The 24,412-nt window shown below is 46.7% G+C and overlaps 1 protein-coding gene across 21 annotated transcripts in view; it reads left to right on the top strand.

The window, feature by feature from the left end:
• NFASC (neurofascin) overlaps nt 1–24,412 on the top strand; it is a 204,655-nt gene that overhangs the window by 90,998 nt on the left and 89,245 nt on the right. For 20 of the 21 annotated variants that reach the window (XM_017881014.1, XM_017881013.1, XM_017881006.1 and 17 more), the window contains exon 2: nt 5,516–5,624. The exons of the other annotated variant lie outside the window; for it this stretch is intronic. In XM_017881014.1, coding sequence (XP_017736503.1) covers nt 5,516–5,624 — 109 coding nt within the window. The remainder of the gene's footprint in view (nt 1–5,515; nt 5,625–24,412) is intronic. 21 annotated transcript variants of the gene reach the window in all.

Here is a 24,412-nt window from a genome sequence, read left to right as displayed (position 1 = left end):
TAACTATATGTTATAATTACACAATAAACTAGTAAATGTGGTTGGCCGGGGACAGGGGATGAATGGAGCTTGGGAAGCTGTGGGACAGGGTTGAGAGAAGGATGTTCTAGGCTCATCTCAAAAGTATACTGTGTATAGTTTTGTATCATTTGAGTTTCATATCATGTGCAGGGATTAGCTATTAAAAAAGTAAATAAAATAATTTTTTAAATGTTTAAGTAAGAATCCTGAGAGACAGAGACAGAATGATCTTTGTGCCCTGAGCACAGACTAAATATTCAGGGGGTAGAGGCACATGAACCACGAGTCAGGAGAATTTTGATTGTGTACTTCTTTAGAAATATACCCTTATGGAATTATGGAATTCCAAGATGAGAAAGTGTAAGAGATCCCCGGACCAGCTTGTCATTTGTGGCAGAGGGAAGGACAGTCTGAGAATAAACGTTTGCTAAGGAAAGATCTGTAAAGAATCCCCAGACATACATTAAGATATGAATGCTGGGCTGGGCGCGGTGGCTCAAGCCTGTAATCCCAGCACTTTGGGAGGCCGAGATGGGCGGATCACGAGGGCAGGAGATCGAGACCATCCTGGCTAACCCGGTGAAACCCCGTCTCTACTAAAAAAATACAAAAAACTAGCCGGGCGAGGTGGCAGGCGCCTGTAGTCCCAGCTACTCGGGAGGCTGAGGCAGGAGAATGGCGTAAACCTGGGAGGCGGAGCTTGCAGTGAGCTGAGATCTGGCCACTGCACTCCAGCCTGGGTGACAGAGCGAGACTCCGTCTCAAAAAAAAAAAAAAAGATATCAATGCTGAAAGAGAGAAGTGTTGGAGCTGGTTAGCAACCCCAGACACTCCCTGTCATCAGTCCAACATGCTGGATCCTGCCTTTGTTGCTGGTGAGTGTCTTCCACACCTACTCTCCTCGCTTCCAGCCCAGACCTCATTCAGAGGAACCCAGCAGGTGTCTGCAGTGTGGCTGCTTCATCTGACCTTCTGGAATCTAGGGACAGCACCCAAGGGCCTAGCAAACTGACCGTGGTCTCTGCCTTGCTGTGACCCAGAGCTGCTCTTCTTGCAGCCTGCAGGATATCAGGTACCTTCTTGGTCCCTAGTCCTCCCTGGAGTATCAGGTATCCTTCCTGGAACCTTCCTATGCCTGAGTCAGAGGGGCAGTCTATTTCCTGGATTCTAAGTTTCACTTTTAACCAACCCTAAAGTCCTATGACTGATGATAAAAGCAATGGTGGTAATTGCAATTTCATTCATCTTTAAGGATTATCTGTCTGTCTGTCTGTCTATATATCTGTCCATCTATCCTCAAATCACAGCCCTCATTTGATCTCCACAGTAATCCTGTAGGTAGATCTGATCTCTAATTTTTAAATGGCAATAAAATATTTGTATGGAGATTTTGTTTTCTGAGTACTTTCCTCTGTGTTATCTCATTGCAGTCCCTGACACTCTCATATAGGTAAGGAAGGTTTTATTAACCCAGATATATCAATGAGGGTATTGGAGCGGCAGCTGTGGAATAGTGGGCCTTTGACATAAGAACATGTGAGTTTGACTCACATGGATTCTTTTTCGTTTTTTTTTTTTTTGTAGAAACAAGATTTTGCCATGTTGCCCAGGCTGGTCTCGAACCCCTGGGCTCAAGCCATCCACCTGTCTCAGCCTCCCAAGGTGCTGGGATTACAGGCATGAGTCACTGTGCCCAGCATCACATGGATTCTTTACACCTATTTCCTCAGGTGTAAACTGTAGTTAATAATATCTATATCAGGCTGGGCATGGTGGCACATGCCTATAATCCCAGTACTTGGGAGCCAAGGTGGGAGAATTGCTTGAGCTCAGTTCAAGTCCAACCTGGGCAACATAGTGAGACCTGATCTCTACAAAAAATAAACAAAATTAGCCAAGCGTGGTGACACATACCTATGGGCCCAGCTACTTGGGAGGCTGAAGTGGGAGGATCACTGAAGTCCCGGAGGACAAGGCTGCAGTGAGCTGTGATGGTGCCACTGTACTCCAGCCTGAGTGTCAGAGCAAGGCCTCATCTCTAAAATAATATCAATGTCATGTGATACTGGATTACTGTTAGGATTGAATGTCTATAATGTCTGTTGTTCAGAAGAGTTTCAAGAATTAACATTCCAATGATTTCCTATTTCTTGACCTGTTCTATCACTTAAAATATTTTTTACTTTGAAAATGTTTTATGGAAGAGGAGAGAATAATATAATGAAACTTATGTATCCATCATCCTTGTCAATAATTATCAATATAAGGTCAATCTTGTTTCAGCTATGTCCCTACCCACTTCCCCCTTTCTTTTGTTAAACAGTTTTCAAAATAGGCATTTCCCTGACATCCTTCAAATGTGACTAATGGCTTATTTGGGATTATTTTAAAATATTATTAGGAATTCATAGATTTAAACACATTTGTTATATTTCTCCCTGTTGCAGTTATTATCTTTATTGATGCTCAACTTAACCAGGGAAACCTTATTCTTCTTGGTTTCTGAGTCCTTTTGACATGAGTCTCATAGTCTTTGACACTCTGTTAGCTTTTTTGGTATGACAGGATGTTCTGAGCTTATCTTGTATGTTTGCGACATCAAATTTGGAGTCAGTCATTTCTCCAGGGAGGCCCAACTTCTTCTCGTGGAATGGTATTTAGAATTTATAATCTGATTGCTAGAGGTACTCATTCCTACTAGGATGGTCATTGTTTCTAGGCCTTACAGTGAACAGAGCTAGGAAATGTGCATGCACACATGTGTGTGTGATTAACCAGAACATTTGAAGGACATACTGATACTCCCAGTTCACAGCCAAGACTGCAGAATTTGTACCCAATCTCATCAATCTTACTTTTGTATCTCCTTTCAACCAGCAAATCTTGTTTCCAAGCAAGATCAACAGTAGTACTCATTTGATTTATTCACAATGAACATATAAAAGTCTCACAATAATAATATTACAGTACCATCAATAATATGATTATTGAAAACAGTTTAGGATTTCTTGTGGGACATAGGGCAATTCTTTTTATCTTTGTGGTACATCCGTCTAAGGCAAGCTTGTCCAGCCCACAGGCCACATGCAATCCAGGATGGCTTTGAATGTAGCGCAATACAAATTCATACACTTTCTCAAAACATGAGATTTTTGTGCAATTTACTTTAACTCCTTGTAATGTTAGTGTATTCTATGTGTGGCCCAAGACAATTCTTCTTCCAGGGTGGCACAGGGAAGCCAAAAGATTGGACACCACTGATAAGGATACACAGTCAAATTACTAGTGTTTTAATCTATGTGTAGTATGCCAACCAACTGGACTCAAAGGTTCATTTGTTTCATTTTATATTCATTTTTACATAATTCTTTGAAACTTTTTTTTTTTGGACATAGGGTCTTACCCTGTCACCCAGACTGGAGTACAGTGGTGCGATCTTAGCTCACTGCAACCCCCGCCTCCCAGGTTCAAGCTATTCTCATGCCTCAGCCTCCTGAGCAGCTGGGATTACAGGTGCCCACCATGATACCCGGCTAATTTTTGTATTTTTAGTAAGGACAGGATTTCACCATGTTGGTCAGGCTGGTCTCAAACTCCTGACCTCAAGTGATCCACCAACCTTGACCTCCCAAAGTGCTGGGATTACAGGCATGAGCCACCGTGCCCGACCTCTTTGAAATTTTTTAATTATGTTTTGTAATTATGTCAAATAATTACATAGTCCAAAGCAAATCCATGTAACAAGGTCTATTCAAAGTCCAGCTTCTGTCTGTCCCCTGCACTTCATGTCTCCCTCTCCTTGTAGGGTTTTTTTTGTTTTGTTTTGTTTTCTTTTGTGAGTGTGTGTATGTGTGTTTTGTTTTTTTGTTTTTTGTTTTGTTTTTGTTTTTTGAGACAGAGTCACTCTGTCACCCAGGCTGGAGTGCAATGGCGTGATCTTGGCACACTGCAACCTCTGCCACCCGAATTCAAGCAATTTTCATGCCTCAGCCTCCCAAGTAGCTGGGATTACAAGTGTGAGCCACCACGCCTGGCTAATTTTTTGTATTTTAGTGGAGACGGAGTTTCACCATGTTGCCTAGGGTGGTCTCAAACTCCTGAGCTCAGGAAATTGCCTGCCTCAGCCTCCCAAAGTGCTGGGATTACAGGCGTGAGCCACGCACCTGGCCCCTGTAGGTCTTTTAAAACGCGTTTTATACTTCATCATTTTATTGTCTTTTTTAAAAATATAAGCAAATGCATATATATTTTTGCATTCCTCCTCTCTTTCCTAAATAAATGGTAGCATATTAAACATTATTTTCTATCATGTGTTTTTCACTTAATGAGAACCTTGGAGATTGTGGGCATATAGGATATATTTTGAATAGATTCCTGGAATTGGGATTGTTGGGTCAGAGTAAATGCATACTTATTTAGATAGCTATTGCCACATTCACCTCTACAAGGGTAGATTACACCATTTCCTGAAGACAATTTTTTGGTGAGGGAGATGGAGTCTCACTGTGTTGCCCAGGCTGAGATGCAGTTGCATGATCTTGGCTCACTACAACCTCTGCCTCCCGGGTTCAAGTCATTCTCCTGCCTCCGCTTCCCAAGTAGCTGGGACTACAGGTGTGCCCGGCTAATTTTTGTATTTTTAGTAGGCACAGGGTTTCACCATGTTGGCCGTGCTGATTTCGAACTCCTGACCTTAAGTGGTCTGCCCTCCTCAGCCTCCCAAAGTGCTGGGATTACAGGTGTGAGCCAACATGCCCAGCCTCCTGCAGATACATTTTAATGTTATAACAAATGACTAAATGGAATATGTTATCACTACCTAGAAAGGTTATACGATTGTTCAGAACTGGACTTGAACCCCACTAACTAATGATCTGATCCCCCACTAACTAATGATGTGATCCATTCTGCCATGCCTTCTCCCCATGTTACCGTTTAAGAAATTGAGTCACACGTAGAGAAGTGTCCTACTCTAAATGACAAAACAAGCTAGGAGTTAAAATTTACATCTCCTGACCTTAAAATTGGATCCCCTTTCAATGTGTTATGGATTTATTTATGGTGAACTTGGTTTGCTTATCTGTAGACAGGGAAGAAAAACATAGTTCTCCTAGGAAGCTAAAACATTAATGAGATGATTATGGGTAAATTCTCCCCTGGTGTAGGAGAGATTCTTCGAGATACGGCTGAATGTCTTGGGGTGAATAGGGAATCAGCAATTAGACTGTGGTGTCAGGGCACGAAGAAATGATCTTACAGATGAGAGAGACAATCACCCTTGCAGGATCGGTCCTTTTTTTTTTTTCCAGAGTGCTTTGAACTTCTTTGAACAAAGATGGTGTTATGCTGTGCAAAACTTTACAAAGGAATGTGGGCAAAGATGTAATTTCCCCAGTGAATGAGCAAGCTGCTGCCAACCACAAAGCCTTTTTTTTTTCCTTTTTTCCTTTCTTAGAGTAACCCTGGGGTTCTCCTTTGTGCTTGCTTGAGACAGGTTGATTGACTTATGCGCAATTTGGGACGCTGGAGTTTACCTTCCCTCTGCAGCCTGGAACGGAGCCTCCTCTGGTGTTGCAAGGAGGAGGCTGAATGAGGCAGAGAGGGTAAGTAGGACTTGGGCCTGGGGTATGTGTCATTGGAGGGGTGAGAGTGAGGGGACATTCTTGCCTCCTGCCCCTTGTCTTTGATAAGGGCCCCAGGAATCTTCTGAGAGGCATCTCCTTTTTTCTCCCCAGAGATAGAAGCCCTGAGTTGCCACAGAACTGCATGCCAAGGTTCTCCTTGCAAGGAGGCTGGTAATGGTAGCGTTTAAGCCTTTCCTGGCAGGGACAGTCAGCCAGCATTAGTGCTGGCATTGTCCCAGTGTCCACCTAATTGAAAAATTGGGAAACATCTTTGTTGGTGGCCCATACCCTACTTAGCCTGGGCCTCCACCACCTGGGAGCTCCTGAGTGACAGCCCTGGCATATGGGAGACAGTCCGAGAACCCCTGCCCTGGGCAGGGCATTGGGCCCTGGCAGATGGACAGTTGTCCAGGCGCAGTAAGCAGCTGAGGCCCACAGCACTAAGTCATGCCCTGTGCCCAGGGTCTGCCTTGTTCCATTCTGGGTTAGATTTTGCTGCCACTCCCAGCAACTCCTGTTTTACTCTCAGGTCCCAGTAGCAGGAGAGGACACATGACAACTGAGGGCTGCAATTTTAACAGAGCAGTCATGGGCAATAGTGACAGACTGGCCTCCTGGAGGCTGCTGGGCTAGGAGGGTTGGGCTGGAGGCCTGAGCAGGGCAAGATTTCCTGATTCTTTGAGTTTGGGCATCTCTACCTCATGGAAGGTGTCTTTCTCACGCCACCTCCCTCTCTTGGAGTCTTTTGTCCTCCCAGAAAGAATTGGGACTTGGGGGGAGGGGTGTGGAGAGGGTTGAAAAGTGGAAGCTGAGAGCGCTGATGACATGGACTTGGGATCCAGACACATCTTCTGGAATTCCCGATCCACTTGCTTTGTGACCTTGGGAACGCTGAACCCCTCTAGGCCTCAGTTTCCTAGTTCATACAATGGGGATAATAACCAACATTTTGTGTAAAGATTAAAGAGTAAATATATAAACAGATAAAGAGCCTACAGAGTGCCTGGCACGTGGTGTTTAATCAATGAGGGTTGTTATGATTTCTCATGTCAATGGCAATTCAGATATACTTGTTTTATCAAGGTAGTTTCTTGTGTGGGCCCTTTTAGGGCTACCACTTATCTCAGAACAGTGTCAGGTTTCAGAGCCTACCTGGGAAATTCATCTGACTTAGGGCTTTTTCACCCTGTCATTGTTACTAAACCTTGAACTTGAACATACTGACTTAGTGTGTGTTTTGGCAGGGGCGGTGGGGGCGGGGTGTGGCATGCCATTCTTTTACTACGCATGAAGGAGTGTGATTGCAAAAGCGGTGCACCTGTTTGTTTAAATGGGTACGAAGTATATATGAAACTAGATGGAGTTAGTGCAGCTCTGTGTCACCATGCCCCCGCTCTTGGCACTTTCCCATGCCCGCTCTTGGCACTTTCCCATGCACCCTCCGCACTCTCCATCCCTGTCCCTCCACAGCTCTTTTGGAACATTCACTCTAGGTAGCCTGACCAGATCCCCACCTAAGGAACCCGGGGACTGCCTTCTCTGATGACAGCAGCCCTACTGTGTGACAGCAGACATGGCTGCCACGGAGTCATGCCCTGCCACCTCCTGCCTGACCAGAATAACTTCATTCTGGCTTGTGCTTCTGGACACCACCAGTCTAACCAGCAAAATCGAATATTGGTTCTGAGCTTAATCCTTTTAATAGTGTTTCCATTTACATTAATTGTATCATTTGACTGTCAGCACGTTTCAGTGATATGAGCAAGGCTGCTGTCATCATTCCCATTTGATTGATGAATAAACTAAGGCTCTCTGAGAAGTTATTTCCCCCAAGGTTTCGCAAAACTAATTAGCAAAAGAGCCCCTACTGGACTTGGATGCCCTGAATTGTAGACTGTTTTCCTCGCTGTGATGTCACACTGCCTCCTCCAGTCTGAAGCACCCACAAATCATGAAGGAGGAGTACCTATCAAAGGACTTTCAGACACACAGAGGAACCTTAAAAAAGAAATAAGAAAGACTGCAGAGACTACTTGCCAGCAGGACATATGGCTGTTGAGGGTACAGTAAGTTCTGAGAGAAGGGAAGCTGACCCAGGCTTCTGTAGATGATGATAACAGTCGTCATTATAGTAATCAGCATCTCAGCACTCCCCATGCACCAGGCACTGTGCCCTGCACTCCATCCTCCCACAGCGGCCCCATGAAGTAGGGCCCATTATTACCCGTGTTTTACTGATGGCAGAATAAAAGTACACAGAGGTTAAGGAACTTGCCCAAAGCCACCCATCTAAGAAAGGGCCGGGATTCAAATCCTGTGTCCAACTCTGGCATCTGTGTGGCAAACCATTTGGGTTTGGGGCTGGCTGTGTACTTAGGGTGGCTCATTCCAAGATTCACTGGAAACAACGCCTAGTTGTTTCTGTGCAAGTGTTCCCTGGGGCTCCAGGTGTGACTTTGAAACCGCCTAAGGAGGAAGCCCTCCGTTTATCTGCGTCTTCTCCCTTTGTTGGAAACCACTGCCACATGGAGCTGCCCCAGGCGTCTGCTCCTGAGCCACCCCTCCCTCTTCCTCCCACTCCAGCATGCAGCATCCTCCATGCTCAGGCTTCCAGGCTTCATCTCTCCCCTTCTCTCCTGCCACCCACAGTACGTCCACTCCTTGTCACCTCCCATCACAGGAAGCAGACACTGGCCCTCCGATGCAAGGCAGAGAAACCACTGAGCTTCCCCAGGCCTTCGATTTCCCAAATGGGTCTATTTGGTTAATTGTACTCAAACTCCTAAGTCCCTCTGCCTGTCAGAGGGAAGCGGGGCCTCCTCTCTCCAGAAACATTGACACAGGCCCCCTCGGACAGCATGGGCCCAGGACACACAGCTGTGGATCACTGAGGGTGGGGCCATGGAGCTTCATTAGGAACTGTCTTGCCCACCTGCTGCCCTCAAACTGATTCCAGGCACCTGAGGCAGCCCCTGTGCTTAGCCCCATTTTCCTATGGGCACCAAGACCTGTAGTGTGAGTGTGGGGGACATGAGTGAAAGCTACTGCCCTAACAGCTTGTGCTGTTTACTCCTTTCTGCTGCAGTGATGCAATCATGTCTAGACCCCTCTCGGCCTTTCCTGCTACCTCGCTAAGCCCACCTTTCCACCAGAGGCTGGACTGTGAGGTTTGAAACAGCATGTCACCTGTGAGTTTCTAATAAGAGGACCATATGCTCTAGCAAAGGGAGACCCTTCCAGGGCATAAGACACCAAGGTTTCTTCCACACCACTGGAGCTAAGAGTCTTTGGTATAAGCACTTGCAGCCGCCAGTGCTTTGCAACCAGACTTCTAGACAAATGGTGTATCTTATAACTCAGGAAAATCCTCATTCTGTCTGCTGCCTCCCGCTTTTTGCTCCCACCTCCCCTCCCCCATGCCTCCTGTATTTTCACATCTCCTCCAGCCTGTAGAAGCCTGCCAGGATAGCAGTTGGATCCAGACTGATGTCTGTATGGGATGTAAATGCAGAAGGCTGCAGGGAGGGAGGGAAGGAACAGGTGCTGCTCCCTCCTGCTGTCTTAGTTCTTTCCTCCCTGTGCTCCCGCTTATCACATCAGACAGGAATTTTAAAAATGCAACCGGGGATGTGCTATCCTTGGAATATCAGCAGCTAAACCAATATTGGCAGCCGAATGGATGTCACTTCAGAAGACCCAGCTCCGTCTCTGGGGCTGACTCCAGCTGTTTGGTTGATGTTAGAGCTCGTGGGACATTGGTGGAAGAAGCTGATGTGGAGTGCTTTGCTTGTAGAAACCATGGCAAAGGCAGGAGAGAGGGGAGCCCAGAGGGGATTTGGCTGGCCTGGCATTTTATAGGAGCCTGCCTTTCTCTCTGGTCTAAAGTAGACTGCCTGTGCAGATAACCATCTGTTGGCTCTAAGAGTAAACAATAATTCCTTAGGTATAAGCTAGGGTATGGTGTCTGCACAGGCTTCGTCTACACTGTAGATCTATATAGTAAGTGTGAAACCCCATCTTGTCCAAAGCCGTATCACAAGTCAGTATACCAGCTATAACTTGGGGGAGAGGAGAAAGGACCAATTGTTTATTTTGTTTGCTTTGTTTTGTTTTGAGATGGAGTTTTGCTCTGTCACCCAGGCTGGAGTGCAATGGTGCAATCTTGGCTCCTTGCAACCTTCACCTCCCAGGTTCAAGTGAGTCTCCAGCCTCAGCCTCCCATGTAGCTAGGATTACAGGTGCCCGCCACTATAGCTGGCTAATTTTTGCATTTTTAGTAGAGACAGGGTTTCGCTGTGTTGGCCAGGCTGGTCTTGAACTCCTGACCTCATGATCTACCTGCATCAGCCTCCCAAAGTGCTGGGATTACAGGCGAAGAAAGGACCAATAGTTTTTGAATGCCAACTATGTGCCAGGCCTTGGATTAGATGCTATATATGTACATCATTTAGCAATTGTCCCAGCAACCTTGTAATAAATAAGTGCATTTATCTCACTTTTAAAGGCAAGAAAACAGACTCAGAGACAGAGAATAAACCGCGGAAGACCATGTAGCAGGTAAATGGCCAGGTGGGATGGAAACTCAGGTGTGTGTGGCTGCAAGTCACATGTGCCAGCTGGATTAAACACGCTTCCTTATGAGACTAAATCTCTGCATCTTGTCTGGTATGTTTCCCCTGGTCTGCATGGCTTCCTAGCTAGTTTGTCATTCACCAGTTTATTAAGCCCAGCCCTGTTCTGCTTTGAGCTAATACTCGCTTCTGTGAAGGGTCAAAGAAAGAGTAAAAGACTCTTCTTTTGCCCTCAAGAAGCTCGTGATCTGGTTAAGGGACTGAAAGTCATTTCTCTTTTCCCCACCCCAAGCTTCTTCTGCTGTAGTCTTGCCCCTCTTTTTTTCCCTGCTCGAGCTCAGCCTATGGTTTTCAAATGGCTTTAGGACTACGGTCTGTTGAAACTAGGCTTGCAATCTGCCCAGTAGAGGACAGAATAAGCAGCTTGATTTGAGTGATGTCATGAGCAGATGTGTCCAGATGGTGGGTCCTCAGATGGACAATGGTCTGGATTTCAAATGGATACCCCACTTAGGGAGCCTGGCAGGGCCCAGGGTGAGGAAGCTGGGTTTGGAAATAATGATGGCTGGTGGGGTTGCACAGATACCTCTTGGGAAAGCTGCTCAGGGAGGGAGAGGTTTCTGGCCATTCTAGAGCCACCTTCCTTTTGTACAGCAATTTATAATTTACTATAGAGATAGAGACTGACCAGACAGTTTGTAACTTGCTCAAGGTGACATACAAGACCTTAGCCCTAGGTCTTTTTTTTTTTTTTTTTTTTTTTTTTTTTTTTTTTTTTTTTGAGTCGGAGTCTCGCTCTGTCGCCCAGGCTGGAGTGCAGTGGCCAGATCTCAGCTCACTGCAAGCTCCGCCTCCCGGGTTCATGCCATTCTCCTGCCTCAGCCTCCCGAGTAGCTGGGACTACAGGCGCCCGCCACCTCGCCCGGCTAGTTTTTTGTATTTTTTAGTAGAGATGGGGTTTCACCGTGTTAGCCAGGATGGCCTCGATCTCCTGACCTCGTGATCCACCCATCTCGGCCTCCCAAAGAGCTGGGATTACAGGCTTGAGCCACCGCGCCCGGCCCAGTCTTTTTTTTTAATTAACCGTTCTTCAATATATTAAAATTACAAATCCCCAAACCTAATTACTCCTTAAACTTTTTATTCAATCAACAAGTTTTACAGTTTTCTTCATGAATCTTATAGATTTTAGCAATCACTTGTTTGGTTTCATCAATAAACTTAGTTAATTTAATTCCTTTGAACATTTGAAACTGTATGTATAAATTTATCCATTTTCCTTTTCAAAGTATCATAGTTTTTTTTTTTCTAACAAAGCCTTCCAAGTCCTTATGCAATTCTTTTTTCATATATATGTATATATATGTGTGTGTATATATGTATATTATGTGTGTATATATGTGTATATATGTATATGTGTATGTGTGTATATATATGTATAGATATATATATTTTTTTTTTTTTTGAGAGCGGGTCTCACTCTGTTGTTCAGGCTGGAGTGCAGTGGCACAATCTCAGCCCACTGCAGCCTCAGCTTCCTGGGCTCAAGTGATCCTCCCGCCTCAGCCTCTTGAGTAGCTGGGACCACAGCCACACACCATCATGCCTGGCTAATTTTTGTATTTTTTGTAGAGGTGAAGTTTTGCCTTGTTGCCCAGGCTGGTCTTGAACTCCTAGACTCAAGCAATTCACCCACCTCCACCTCCTAAAGTGCTGGGATTATTACAGGCTTGAGCCACAGTGCCTTGCCTTATTACTATTTTTAAATGACAGCTTTATTGAGAGACAATTCATGTTATAATATTTACTATATAAATTAAAGAATTCAGGCTGGGCACAGTGGCTCACACCTGTAATCCCAGCACTTTGGGAAGCTGAGACGGGTGGATCACTTGAGGTCAGGAGTTCGAGACCAGCCTGGTCAACATGGTGAAACCCTATCTCTACTAAAAATACAAAAATTAGCTGGGCATGGCAGCGGGTGCCTGTATTTCCAGCTACTCGGGAGGCTGAGGCAGGAGAATCACTTGAGCCCTGGAGGCAGGGTTACAGTGAGCGGAGATGGCACCACTGTACTCTGGCCTGGACGACAGAGGGAGACTCTATCTCAAAAATAAATAAATAAATAGATCGATCGATCGATAGATAGATAGATAGATAGATAGATAGATAGATAGATACAATTCAGTGATTTCTAGTGCCCATAGACTTGGGCAACCATCATCACAATGGATTTTAGGACATTTTTATCACCACTCCCAGGCCCCCACAAGAATCTATGCCATTGTTAGTCACTCCTCTCCCCACCTCCACCCCCAGCCCTAGGCAACCACTAGTCTGTTTTCTAGAGATTTGCCTATTCTGGACATTTCCTATAAATGGAATCATACAATATGCAGTCTTTGTGTCTGGCTTCTTCTCCTTAGCAAGATGTTTTGAGAGTTCGCCACATCAGTGCTTCATTTCTTTTTACGGCTGAGTGATATTCCTCCGTATGGATATACTGCATTTTGCTTATTCATCTGACGGAATTACTGGGTCATACGGTAGCTCTGTGTTTGACCTTTTGAAGAGCCCTAGACCTTCTAATGCTAATTCCAAGGCCCCTTTCTGGACTTCTACCTTCAGCTGCTTACTCCCTCCCACCTGGGTCCCTCCTCCTTATCCTTTCCAAATCTTGGGTCCCCGCCCTTAGGGACCTGTCACACAAGATTATCATGCCCCACCTCACCATCCCCCTCCCTCTGACCACTCTTCTTTAATGACAGAGCCCCTGGAGACAGCTGCTGCCTGACGCCTTGATACCCCACGCCTTCTCCACCCACTTGGAGCCGGGAGGGGGTTGGGGAACTTCACAAGCCTCTCCCTCCAGCTGTGAAGAAGGATGTGTGTCTAATTGCTGTGAAAACTTCCTCCCTGAGGGGAGCAGACAGGGAGCCAAGGCAAGTGAGAAGCTGGCTTCTTGAATTGTAGAGAGGTGGGGGCTCTTCTCCGTGGTGGTGGAGTCAGAATTCCTCCTCAGAGGAGGGAGTTCGCGTCTCGCTTTTCAGCAGGTGGAGGCAGGCAATACACCCTAGCGGTAACACCTTAACTTTTGTTTTCTTTAGATCCTGTTTTACCTGCTAATCTTTATATGGCAGGAGACTGGTCAGGCTGTCAGTGACTAGCAGGACCAGGGAGTAGGGCCTGAATACATCCACTCACAGATAATCCACAAATCTTATTTAAGCCAGCCCTTCACAGGGTGTTGGATCAGCTAATTGGGAGGGTATACTGACTACATTTGAGCACCTTTTCCATGTCATGCATGTTTCCTAGTCCTGCCCCTCAGAGCATGAATGAGTATGAATGAATGAGGAAAAATCCCACAGCCCCAAAGACCGTAGAAAGCTGTCTGGATTGTAGCATTGGTGATTGTCCTCCCCAGTGTACCCAGTGACTGCCAGTCTGTGTGGTGTGGGTGTCAACGACAAAGCTGGGCTGTGGACCAGGGACACCTATGCACCTTGGACTTCCTTGCTGTGCCAGGCTGCAATGTGCCAAGCTCCAGTTAGTTGGCCTTGGGTCAAAGAGACAGCATGAAGCAGCAACCACACTTTCTCCATATTTAGGGATATAAATACAAGGACGTGAGTTGTAGCGTTGTTGTAATGGGGGAGGAAATAAAGAAAAACAACTTAAAGGTCCATAACAAGTGGATGGTTAAAAGATTTGTGGCAGTCCCACACAATGGAGTTACAACAAAGAACACAGACGTCTCTGTGTCCAAGCTATATGGCTTGATAACCCAGCTAGTTGTGGTGTGGCAGTGAGATGCAGGCACCTCCCACCCTAGAAATGGCTGCATTTTATTGGTGGATTCAGGCTTCTTGTGGGGCTCTGGTCCTGCTGGTGGCTTACGAATAACACGGTGCCTCATAAAGAGCTTTTGCCCCTAGAGAGCCTGGTGTGAATCTGAGGTATTCACTAGATCTTCATGGTGGTCACCTGGAGGGAAAAGTCCCTTTCTTCTTTCCCAACACTTCCCTCTTCCCCAGCTTAGTAATAGCCAAGAGGTTTAGGTTTCAACCTATAGATTAGTTCCCAGTGTTGAGCAGGAAACAGCTGTTTTTCAGCCAAATCCCTAATCCTAAAACCAGGTGTCCCCCTCCACCCCCTCCCTAGGAGGGAATTAGGACCACCTGATACCATTCCCCGCACCCCGCCCTCCACCCCTTCCTCCTGGCCCATGTGAACTTAGCCAAGGCAGGGAGAGGCAGGCTAGGCCTGCTGAGTGCTATCAATGGTTAAACACACAGCCCCTCACTCCTCCCAGATCTCTCCCCCTGACAGTGAAAGGGAGCCAAGCGTGAAACACAGCCACCAAGCAGATGGAGTCCACCCCACTCCAACCCTGAGGAGGGAGGAGGGGAAAGCGGGGAGTCAAATCCCATATACAAGGTTTCCTGGGCTAAGTGAAAATTCTAGAAGACGACTACTGGTTGACCCCACACCGGCCAGGAACTGGGTTTCTCTCTCTGAGTGTGGGGGAGGCCGAGGTCCTGAAACAGGCTGGTGAGTGCTTTCCTCTGCTGCCAAGTCCTGCCCTGGAAAGTTTGGTATAGTTACTGCCTCTTCCAAAAGGGGAGGCAGGAGGATTGTGTGGGCAGACTGACTTTCTTAGGAGATGCTGAGACATGGGATCATTTCGTCTGGGATAAAGGAGATGTGGTGATATATCATTTTGTGGCAGGTGCTCTGGGGAGTGGGAGCTGTGGAGTCCCTCCTTGCCTCTTCCCCTTCTAATCTTATTTTCTTCCAGAGATCCCTCTTTCTCCGCTTGCTTGGAGTTCTGTCTCCTTAGGCTAGGCATCAATAGGGGACAGTTTGAGTTTCCTAGGAGACTCACAGCCCTGGCCTTCAGATGCCTGTGAGCTGGAAGGAATGGAGCACGGCTGGGTCTCCATCTGTTGCATCGTTCCTTCCTTAGGATGGGAGAGACGGAAGGGAGATGGCCACGGGGATCAGAGGGCAGGAGGGGAAGCAGGGGACGGTGGCCCTCAGTCATACCCGGCCGATCCCTGGGCTGAAGGCAGATTTCAGAACCCAGTGCAGCTAAGCCAGAGCTCAGGATGAAAAAGAAAGGAAGAGACTGAGAATGGAGGTGTTGGCAATTCTGAGGCTGCTGCCTGGGGTGTCTGAATCCCTCAATTCTGAGAGTCGTGGAGTGGAGCAAATACGGTGACACTGAGTGTGGCCCTGACAGGTCAGACAGAAAGCTCTGAGAGTCAGCAGGGGAAGATTTGACAAAGAAAGATGAGCATGTCTGCTGAGCCGGGGCAGGCTCTGCTGCAGGGACAGGATGCTGGTTAGATGTTATTGTTAGGTTATTGCTGCTGCTGTTATTACTCAAGCTTATACTGTACAACAGATCTATCCAGTGTTATGGCAACCAAGGATTTATACTGATTCATTGATGAGCTATTGAAATATCTCCCAGTAATAGGAAGCATCTGATAGGATGGCTGTTCACTCATCCCATGAGTATTTATTGTACTGTCTCAGGGGAGACAAGACATGGACTCTGAGCTTAACCTCAAAGTCCGATGCAGGAGATGGATTTGGGAATAAGAAACTCATCCCATGAGGCAGGAGGAAATGACCACTGGAACAGAGCATGGGGCATGCTAGGAAGCACAAGAGAAATTGCCACTTACTTTCAGTAGGAAGGCATGGGCCCTGTTATGGAGGGTTGGCCCACTTAGGGCCTTGGAGAAAGGGAATTTTCACTGTGGAGAAGGAAGAGAATAGCATTTCTGGCATCAGCAAATTGTGAGCAGAGATGGCAGGAGGTGCAGAAAGCACATGGCCTATACAGGGTGGTCCAAGGCCTGGAGGCTGGTGTGGGGATATAGGAGGGCAGATGCTGGGAGAGAAGAAGCCACACGGGGGTCAGGAGCTGGGTCATACAGGGGCTTGAGGGCTGCTCTGAGAAGGCAGATTTTATCCCTCAGATTCCTGGATGACTTTTTCTGCCAAGACAAATGTGATAGAGACTAACTAGGCCCAGGCAGGACACACACTGGTTCTTTATTCTTCAAGAAGAAGAAAAAAAAAACAGAATATGAGTGAGAATGTAGTTATTCTAGTGTTAATAACCTGAGCTGCTCTGCAAACATTATTACTTTGTATTAGGAACAAATTTCTTGACAAATACATATGATCATGAGTTCCAATTAAAAGGAGCTGCTGCCTGTCCACATGGAACCCTCTAACCCAATGAGGGATAAATCTGAACTCTTTTCAGATTCTTTAAAAAAAATAAGATCTTTTTTTTAAAGAGGAGTGAGGGGCTGTGTGTTTAACCATTGATAGCACTCAGCAGGCCTAGCCTGCCTCTCCCTGCCTTGGCTAAGTTCACATGGGTCAGGGGGATGGGGTGGATGGCGGGGTGTGGGGAATGGACGTTTACAGATGTTTCCCACCTTTAGTTTAAACATAGTTTTACTGCAATGTGCCACATGCCCCAGAGAGGCAGATTTGTGGTCGAGTGGCACAGCAGGAGCACAGGATTCTTCACTCGGCAGGTGTCTGAGCAGAGTCTTGAGACTGAGTAGGAACTGATCACATGCAAGAAGGAAAGATCCTTCCAGGAGAGATCTGAAAAGAGTTCATGCATACTCCTTAATTCTGTATACTTCTATTTCCTCCTATTTCAGCTCCTCTCTCTCAGTCCTGAACAAGTTGTTTCCAGGCAGCTGTAATAATAAGCCCTGCTGCATTTTTTTAATCCAATGCAGAATGGCTGAGTTTTGCATTGGCTCTGTTGGGCTTTTATTATCTCTTTGTTCCCCCACAATTTCCTGTGGCAGTGATGTGTGAATGTGTCTCTCAGTTGGTTCTTGTAGTACTATTCTAGTCATTTGATTAGTTTATTTTAAGAACTAATTGCTGGCATGCAGCCTTGGTAGCAGCAATCTATTGGTGTATCCCTAGGCAGTAATTCATGGGCACAACCTTGGAATACCTGAAGAACTGTTTCATTCATGGCTCTTAGACGTTTCAAACTGAATATATTCTGTTCCATGCTTGTGATCTCCCTTTACCCCGGTGACTACCAGACTTACTCTCCCTTCTGTATTCTTGGTGTCAATTATTAGAGTCATCCTAGTCCAGTTTCCCAACCAGAAACCTTGATGCCATCCTTCTTCTTGTATCTACTACCAGTCAGTCATCTGATCCTATTCTAACACAAAAACAGTCCTCAACAGGCTTTGGAGAACATTAAACCATTCTTCTATCATGATATCCCCTTTTCTCTCTCACTCTGACCAAGGCCACCTGAGGAATCTGGAAGAAGGCAAGTGAAGTGAAGTGGGAGAGGAGACATGGGCTGAGCAACCTCACTCTGGGCTTCACTCCCAGAATAAGGGGATACTATAAGGCAGAGTGTGGCCTGCAGCTAAGCCCCAGAGCAGCCCCTGACAGGCAGAATATAGGCCTCCCTTGGGTCACGTTTACCCTATATTCAGAGAAAACATAAAGGTCTTGCTTTTAGTGATGTCACTTGAGTTTGTCATGAAGGAATGCAATAAGAAAAAGTAAAAACAGCTTTATGTTCCTGTGCAGTATTTCACTTAGTTCTTATAACAACCATCTGAAAAAGTCAGTAATGCAGTAATATTTATTTCCATTTTGAGATTTTTTAAAGGCTTGGAAAACAAGTAAAATGTAAAAGATAAGTGGCAGGATTGAAACCTTTACTTGGATCTTCCATTCCATAAATATTCCTTGCCAGGGACTATGCTGGCCACTGGGCACACAAGAATGAACAGGACACGATGTCAGCCTCAAGAATTTCACAAAGATTGACAGTGTTTGCGAAGGGCATTTAAAAAAAAAAAAGAATAATTTCATGAATTGGGGAGAAAAATTAAGTCAGAAGTTAGCAAACTACAGCCTCTGGGCCAAGTCCAGACCACTATCTGCCTGTTTTTGTCAGTACAGTTTTATTGGAACAGAGACACGCCTGTTCACTCACTGTCTGTGGCTGCTTTCACACTGCGAAGGTAAAGTTCAGTAGTCGTGACAGAAACCGCGTGCCTCACAAAGCCTAAGATAGTCACTATCTGGATGTTTACAGATGTTTCCCACTTTTAGTTTCAACATAGTTTTACTGCAGTGTGCCACGTGCCCCAGAGAGGCAGGTTTGTGGTCGACTGTCACAGCGGGAGCGCAGGATTCTTCACTCAGCAGATATCTGAGCAGAGTCTTGAAGACTGAGTAGGAACTGATCACATGCAAGGAGGAAAGATCCTTCCAGGCACAGGGGATCACATGTGTAAGGTATGGAGGCACAGATGGTGTGCTACAGCGTGCAGTTAAAAAGCATTTGGGGTTGGTGGTGGGAGGGTGGGGGGCGGTTGGACAGACCTGCAGGAGCCTGATCTCCAAAAACCTTGAGTGCTGTGCTCAGAAGCATGGGTCTGATCTTATAGATTAATGGGATGATATGGAAGGGTTTTCGGAGGAGCACTGACATGATCAGATCAGGGGTTTAGAAAAGTCACTGTAATCACAATATGGAGAATGGATTGGATGGAGGAGACCAACTAGGAGGTTATTGCCACAGTGTGTGAGACATGTATGCGAAAGGTGAGATGGGAAGAGTGTGGGGGAGATGGAATGAGCAGCATTGGGAAGTAGGCAGTCTGAGGGCCTTGATGCCTGGGTGTGGGCTGTGAAAAGGGGTGGGTTTTAAAGGCAATTCCCAGGTGTCTGGCTTGGATGACTTGGGTGGGTACCACCAGCAAAGATGGGGACTGGAGATGGGGGCACATGAGCCCAATGGAGACACTGAATTTTAGGCAGAAGAAGAGAATCCAGCCATGTTATCAGTGCCACCATGGAGGCTATAAATGCCAGACCCAAGACGGGGCCTCAAAGTGATGTCTTAGAGGCCAAGGAGGAAAGAATGTTAGGATAGATGGAGTGGTTAACAATTTTTGATACCTCCAGGAGGTTTGGCAAAATAAAGACTGAGAACACTAGACTCAGCTCATGGGAGGTCAGGAGAAGAGAGTTAGAGGAGCATGAGGAGTGAATGGGAAAGGAAGAAGCCAAAAAAGAAAAAGCTTTCAGAAGAGAAGAGATGGAGAAAAAATTCAAATATGCATATATAGGGAGGCTGTGGGATACAGAGAAGGATCTTTTTGTTATAAGAGAGGCTGGGCATGGTGGCTCATGCCTGTAATCCTGGCACTTTGGGAGACTGATGTGGGTGGATCACTTGAGGTCAGGAGTTCAAGGCCTGCCTGGCCAACATGGTAAAACCTTGTCTCTACTAAAAATATAAAAGTTAGCTGGGCGTGGTGGCAGGTGCCTGTAATCCCAGCTACTTGGGAGGCTGAGGCAGGAGAATCACTTGAAACCAGGAGGTGGAGGTTGCAATGAGCTGAGATCACGCTATTGCACTCCACCCTGGGCGACAGAGTGAGACTGTTTCAAAAAAAAAAAAATAAAAGATGGGAGAAACTTAAAGAGGTTTCTCTGCTGAGTCAGAGAGCCAGTTGAGGAGAGTGTGGAAGTTCTGGAGAGGGCAACATTTTATGGTCAAGGGCAGATCCATGCGGAAGCTGGGGCTGGATCCAGGTAGAGGTGGGCAGGAGGAAGGACGCTTTTTTTATACAGAAAGTGGCAGCAAGGTAGGCATCAACCAGCATTCTAGGGGCATTTCTGATTCTGAAAGCACTGCCAGTTGCAAGTGATAGAAAATTCAACTCTAATTGGCTTACAAATTAAAGAGAATTGTTAATGTAAATGTATATGTAATTAAAAACCCACAGTAAGGTTTGTTTCAGAAAATACTCAATCAGTAACTCAAACAAGGACATGAAGAATTAAGTCTTCCTATGTCTTCTCTCTGCTTTCTGGGTTATCCTCAGATTCCACATGGAGACCCCCATTCCCACCCCTAACAGCTCCAGCCTCTCCTCTTACTGAAGATAACCACAGGGTCTTTTTCAGAAGAGGGGAAACTCCTCTTTCTCAGAGGTCTCAGCAGAAGTCTTCATGAATCACACTGCTGCTTGCTGGAAGAGATGCCCATTCCTAAACCAGCTGTTGTGGTGACAGGCTAGTAATTGGCTTAAACTAATCAGGGCCTAGCCCTGGAATTGGTGTAGGATTGCTCTGAGAAAGGGGTAGACATGAATTCTCCAAAGAAAAATGTGGGCACTGTGGATGGGAGGAGGATAGTATGGGTGCTGGCTAGGCGGCCAGTAAATGTGTATTAGGGTTCTCTGTGTGCTGGACGTCGTGCAGGTTGAACAAGACACTGTCTTAGCCTCAAGGAATTCATGATGCAGTTGGGGAAACAATTAATTGACACTGAAATCTGGCACTCATTATAGTGATCATATTCCAGAATGCTCTAAGAGCACATAGGACGAGGACCTAATCCAGCCTTGGTGGGAAGGGATGGTGCTGGGAAACCAAGGGAGACTTCCCAGAGGAGGTAGCACCTGACCTGAGCCTGGAAGATGGCAAAGAATTAGGAGAAATAAGGAAAGCAGTAAAGGCAGACTAGGAAAGAAGAGTGATTGACGTAAAGACAGTGTGGAAATAAACAAAGACCACCCACATGAGAACAAGCGGAAGCTATTTATTCAGAGCTTGCTACAGCAAGGGAGTCAGCCACCATCATCTGCATTTGACAGAGACTCAGAGGCAGGCAGGGGAGTGGGAAAGCTTTGTCATGAGTGAAAGGAAGGCTCCAAATGTGTCTGGGAAACGATGGGCTAACTAGAAGTGGGCATCTGATGTGATTGATTTGGGAATGTATTTGGCTCTCTGGTCAGTTCTGAGTTGAAAGTGGCAGCAAGAAATAGGGGAGCGGACAGGACTGAGCAAGCCTGACTGTCCTGGGCTGGGTGCTGCAGAGCTTGTGAGTCGGGACTGTACTGTCATCTAGAGTCTGGCCAGTGTCTGATCTATTCAGTCTGCATGGGGGATAAGTAGGAGTGATCCAAAATGGGATAGGGGAAGATGAGACTGGGCACCCCAGGCCTCAACACAAATGCAAAGGCTAGCATGGGACACCTGGGGGATTTTCCAAAGCCAGCCCTGCAGCCTTAGCCTGGCCTGTTCCTCCTCATGCCCATGCCTTGCCATTGCCCCCATGCGTCACGGCCACTGGGCACAGGGTTTTTGAATATGGAACATTACGCTGCTGCACAGGGTTTCCAGTTCTTTCCTCCCACACTATCTTTATGCCAGTCACTCTCCTTTCCCAATCTGCCTTTACTGTTGTTCTTCCTTCACTCAGCAGTCTTTTCTTCAAATAAAACCTTATATGAAACCCCAGTATAAAACAGTGGCAACTCTGGGGAGAGTGGGAAGGGGTCCTGAGTCCCACCTATTCTCCTTCCACCTAACCCTCCTTGAAGAAGACCCCTGAGTCACTTTCAGAAAACCCACCAGACCCAATGTGAAAACCCAGCACTAACAGATTCTTTTTTTTTTTTTTTTTTAATGGAGTCTCACTCGGTCACCCGGGCTGGAGTGCAGTGGCACAATCTCGGCTCACTGAAACCTCCACCTCCCAGATTCGAGTGATTCTCCTGCCTCAGTCTCCAAGTAGCTGGGATTACAGGCGTGTACCCTCACACCTGGCTAATATTTTATATTTTTGTAGAGACGGGATTTCACCATGTTGGCCAGGCTGGTCTCAAACTCCTGACCTCAAGTGATCTATCCACCTTGGCCTCCCAAAATGCTGAGATTACAGGTGTGAGCCACTGTGCCCAGCACTAACAGACTCTTAAGAAATCTTTAGCTCTGTCCTCACCCCTCTGGGTATTTTATGTGTTACCCCAGAGGTGGCCATGAGGCTGGCTGCACAGGGTGGGGGTCTTGTTGAAAGAGTGTGGGGTGTCTGGAGTGCAGACTAAGGGCTGGCCTCACTCAGAGGCTGTGGAGCCTCCTACCTGGCCTCCCCGCTTCCACCCTGGCCCATCGACACTCTGCCCTCCATGTGGCAGCCAGAGTGGTATTTACAAGCAAATCTCACCATGTCACTCTGGCTTCAAACCCCACCGCCACTTCCTGTCATGCTTAGAATATGCTTTAAGCTCCTTCCTTTGGCCTTCAGAGCTCTCCATGAGCAGGTCTTGGACTCTATCTCTCTGATCGTCACTTGTTCATTCTTCTCCTTGTGCCCTCCAAGCTCCAGCCATACCGGCTTCTCTCAGTTTCTTGCATGGGGCAATGTGATTCCTGCCACAGGGCCTTTGCACAAGCAGCTCTTCCTGCCTGGGATGATTTTCCGACCTGTCTTTGCAAAATTAGTGCCTTTGTACCATTCAGGTCTTGGTCAGATGTCAGCTTCTCACAGTGAGGTCTTCCTTGACCACTCGTTTCACTTTATCACATCACATCAATCACTACTGTGGTTTTTTTCTTTTAAAAAAATACTTCTAGAGCAGTTTCAGGTTCAAGGTACAGAGAGTTCCCATGCACCCCATCTTCACACGTGCACAGTGCCCTCCATTATCAACATTTCTCACCATGCTAACATGTTCGTTACAGTCGGTGAACCTCCATGGACACATCATTATCACCCACAGGCCACAGTTTATGTTAGAATTCACTCTTGGAGTTCTATGGGTTTGGACAAATGTATTACATAATGACAAGTATCCACCATTAAGGCATCATACAGAGAAGTTTCACTGCCCTAAACATCCTCCTCTGTGCTCTATTCATACCCCAACCCGCACCCCCAGCAATCACAGATCTTTCTACTATCTCTATAGTTTTGCCTTTTCCGGAATGTCATGCGGTTGTAACCTCACAGTGTGCAGCCTTTTCAGACTGGCTTCCTTCACTTAGTAGTGTGCCTTTCCTCCATGTCCTTCCACGGCTTGGTAGCTCACTTCTTTTGGGCACTGAGTAATGTTCCATTGGATGTACCTCTGTTTCTCCATCCACTGATGGGAGGACGTCCTGGTTGCTTCTGTCTGGGTTTTGGCAAAATTATCAACAAAGCTGCTAAACATCCGTGTGCAGGTCAGTTGTGTTTTCTCTGTTGCACTTATTGCTACTGGATTTTTTGTTCAACATTTATTTACCATCTTCCCCACTGGGATGGAAGCTCCATGAGAGCAGAGGGGCTTTGTCTCCTGTCCACGTGTGTGTTCTTTAGAATAATGCCTGCCACCTGGTCGGCTGTGTGAATGAATCCCTGCCGACTGCAGCCCAACACTGAGATGGCTTCCGCTCCAGGAGATGAAGAGCTGCCAGCTGAGCCATGTCTCGATGCTGCCAGTGTTCTCTCATCCCTGTCACTTCAGATGTGTTGTGACCACCAGGACAGCCTGCCCAGAATGTGGCTGCGGGAATGTGAGGAGCTCCCGACGGCGACAGCTCATGGGAGCCACGGGCATCTCATCCGTCTGCCAGGGACAGCTTGTGGAATCAACACCAGGCGCCCCCAATATGGGGAAAGAAACCAGGGCCAGGAAGAAAAGGAAAAACAGCAAAGCGGGCTGTGACCGTGGATGCATCATTATTGCAGCCACTTACTACTCACAGTGGCCGTGTCGTGGAGGTGGACAGAACGCTTCCCTCATCCCTATGATCTCAAACCTACTCGGGGCAGCAGCTGACATTTGTTAAGCGTTTGCTCTGTGCCCCATGCTTTGCCAAGCGCTTTACATAGGAATTGTGTGATAAATCCTCACAGCAGCCCTCTAGGATCGGTGCCATTGTTATCCCCATTTTTCAGATGATAAATACAAAGCTTCCAAGCTCAGTGCTTGCCCAAGCACCGCCCCCTCCCCGCCGCCCCGCACTTTTAAGCGGGAAGTGGCCTCAAACCAGGCAGTCTAACCACACAGTCAATGCTCTCGAACTCGACAAGATACCACCATGTCCAGGGGTCTTCCACCAGGCGGATCATTAGCAAACTCACATGTGTCCCCCATCTTGGACATTTTGAATCTGAATCTCTCACAAGCCTTGCAAATTTAAAGGCCTTGTGTTCAGGCAGGTTGCCCATGTGTGTGGACCATCCCTGTGTGAGATAACTAACAGGTTCTAAGGGCATTAAAAAATAATCTACAACCTGATTTGGCCCCTGCCTAGAAGACTGAGGGCCCGGGAATCTGCATGTTTGAAGAGTGTCCAGATGGTTCTGAAAAGCATCCAGCCTTCCTC

Source organism: Rhinopithecus bieti, unplaced genomic scaffold (genome assembly GCF_001698545.2).
Source record: "Rhinopithecus bieti isolate Rb0 unplaced genomic scaffold, ASM169854v2 scaffold_12049, whole genome shotgun sequence".
Lineage (NCBI taxonomy): Eukaryota > Metazoa > Chordata > Mammalia > Primates > Cercopithecidae > Rhinopithecus > Rhinopithecus bieti.
Note: the sequence above shows the minus strand (reverse complement) of the source record. Positions and strands in the feature narration are given on the sequence as shown.